Source organism: Mizuhopecten yessoensis, unplaced genomic scaffold (assembly GCF_002113885.1).
Source record: "Mizuhopecten yessoensis strain PY_sf001 unplaced genomic scaffold, ASM211388v2 scaffold10635, whole genome shotgun sequence".
Classification (NCBI taxonomy): Eukaryota; Metazoa; Mollusca; class Bivalvia; order Pectinida; family Pectinidae; genus Mizuhopecten; species Mizuhopecten yessoensis.
The window spans coordinates 1,153,301-1,156,059 of record NW_018408645.1 but is presented as its reverse complement, the minus strand read 5'-3'; the positions used below and the strand labels follow the sequence as shown (position 1 = coordinate 1,156,059).

General features: G+C 47.7%; 1 protein-coding gene across 1 annotated transcript; it reads left to right on the top strand.

The window, feature by feature from the left end:
• Positions 1-220: 220 nt before the first annotated feature.
• LOC110461551 (lectin-B-like) lies at positions 221-949 on the top strand. The gene has a single exon (XM_021515065.1). It carries the CDS (start codon positions 221-223, stop codon positions 947-949), a length of 729 nt encoding a protein of 242 aa, XP_021370740.1.
• Positions 950-2,759: the final 1,810 nt, after the last annotated feature.

Sequence of the window (2,759 nt, the reverse complement as noted above, 5' to 3'; positions counted from 1 at the left end):
ACGCAAGGTTTATGGGCAATGTCTGTGCTGGATACTTCCGTACGCAAAGGTTAATGGGTAATGTCTGTGCTAACGACTTCCGTACGCAAGGTTTATGGGCAATGTCTGTGCTAAAAACTTCCGTACGCAAAGGTTTATGGGCAATGTCTGAGCAAACGACTTCCGTACGCAAAGGTGTAAGGGCAATGTCTGTGCTAACGACTTCGGTACGCAAAGGTGTATGGGCAATGTCTGTGCTATAGACTTCGGTACGCAAAGGTGTATGGGCAATGTCTGTGCCAAAGAATTCTGTACGCACAGGTTTATGGGCAATGTCGGTGCTAACGACTTCCGTACGCAAGGTTTATGGGCAATGTCTGTGCTAACGACTTCGTACGCAAGGTTTATGGGCAATGTCTGTGCTCAAGACTTCCGTACGCAAAGGTGTTTGGGCAATGTCTGTGCTAACGACTTCCGTACGCAAAGGTGTATGGGCAATGTCTGTGCTAAAGACTTCGGTACGCAAAGGTGTATAGGCAATGTCTGTGCTAAAGACTTCGGTACGCAAAAGCTTACGGGCAATGTATGTGCAAACGACTTCGGTACGCAAAGGTGTATGGGTAATGTCTGTGCTAAAGACTTCGGTACGCAAAGGTGTATGGACAATGTCTGTGCTAAAAACTTCCGTACGCAAAGTTTTATGGGCAATGTCTGTGCAAACGACTTCCGTACGCAAAGGTGTAAGGGCAATGTCTGTGCTAACGACTTCGGTACGCAAAGGTGTATGGGCAATGTCTGTGCTATAGACTTCGGTACGCAAAGGTGTATGGGCAATGTCTGTGCCAAAGACTTCTGTACGCACAGGTTTATGGGCAATGTCTGTGCTAACGACTTCCGTACGCAAGGTTTATGGGCAATGTCTGTGCTAACGACTTCCGTACGCAAGGGTTATGGGCAATGTCTGTGCTAACGACTTCCGTACGCAAAGGTTTATGGGCAATGTTTGTGCTAACGACTTCCGTACGCAAGGGTTATGGGCAATGTCTGTGCTAACGACTTCCGTACGCAAAGGTTTATGGGCAATGTCTGTGCTAACGACCTCCGTACGCAAAGGTTAATGGACAATGCCTGTGCTAACGACTTCCGTACGCAAGGTCTATGGGCAATGTCTGTGATAACGACTTCCGTACGCAAAGGTGTATGGGCAATGTCTTGCCTAAAGACTTCGGAACGCAAAAGTGTATGGGCAATGTCTGTGCTAAAGACTTCGGTACGCAAAGGTGTATGGGCAATGTCTGTTCTAAATACTTCGGTACGTAAAGGTGTAAGGACAATGTGTGTGCTAACGACTTCCGTACGCAACGGTTTATGGGCAATGGTGTGTTAACGACTTCCGTACGCAAGGTTTATGGTCAATGTCTGTGCTAACAACTTCCGTACGCAAAGGTGTATGGGCAATGTCTGTGCTAACGACTTCGGTACGCAAAGGTTAATGGGCAATGTCTGTGCTAACGACTTCGGTACGCAAAGGTTTATGGGCAATGTCTGTGCTATAGACTTCGGAACGCAAATGTGTATGGGCAATGTCTATGCTAAAGACTTCTGTACGCAAAGGTTTATGGGCAATGTCTGTGCTAACGACTTCCGTACGCAAGGTTTATGGGCAATGTCTGTGCTAAAGACTTCGGTACGCAAAGGTGTATGGGCAATGTATGTGCTAAGACGTCCGTACGCAAAGGTTTATGGGCAATGTATGTGCTAACGACTTCCGTACGCAAGGTTAATGGGCAATGTCTGTGCTAACGACGTCCGTGCGCAACGGTGTCTGGGCAATGTCTGTGCTAACGACTTCCGTACGGAAAGGTTAATGGACAATGCCTGTACTAACGACTTCCGTACGCAAGGTTTATGGTCAATGTCTGTGATAACGACTTCCGTACGCAAAGGTGTATGGGCAATGTCTGTGCTAAAATACTTCGGTACGTAAAGGTGTAAGGGCAATGTGTGTGCTAACGACTTCCGTACGCAACGGTTTATGGGCAATGGCGTGTTAACGACTTCCGTACGCAAAGGTTAATGGGCAATGTCTGTGCTAAAACCTTCCGTTCGCAAAGGTTTATGGGCAATGTCTGAGCAAACGCCTTCCGTACGCAAAGGTGTAAGGGCAATGTCTGTGCTAACGACTTCCGTACGCAAAGGTTAATGGGCAATGTCTGTGCTAACGACGTCCGTGCGCAAAGGTGTATGGGCAATGTCTGTGCTAACGACTTCCGTACGCAAAGGTGTATGGGCAATGTCTGTGCTAAAGGCTTCCGTACGCAAAGGTTTATGGGCAATGTCTGTACTAACGACTTTCGTACGCAAAGGTTTATGGGCAATGTCTGTGCTAACGACTTCCGTACGCAAAGGTGTATGGGCAATGTATGTGCTAAGACTTCCGTACGCAAAGGTGGGGCAATGTCTGTGCTAACGACGTCCGTGCGCAAAGGGGTATGGGCAATGTCTGTGCTAAATACTTCGGTACGTAAAGGTGTAAGGGCAATGTCTGTGCTAACGACTTCGGTACGCAAAGGTTTATGGGCAATGTCTGTGCTATAGACTTCGGAACGCACAGGTTTATGGGCAATGTCTGTGCTAACGACTTCCGTACGCAAAGGTTTATGGGCAATGTCTGTGCTAACGACTTCCGTACGCCAAGGTTTATGGGCAATGTTTGTGCTAACGACTTCCGTACGCAAAGGATAATGGACAATGCCTGTGCTAACGACTTCCGTACGCAA

Bases quoted from the DNA above. Each gene is read 5' to 3' on its own strand.
- LOC110461551 (XM_021515065.1), top strand. From the start codon at position 221: ATGGGCAATGTCTGTGCTATAGACTTCGGTACGCAAAGGTGTATGGGC.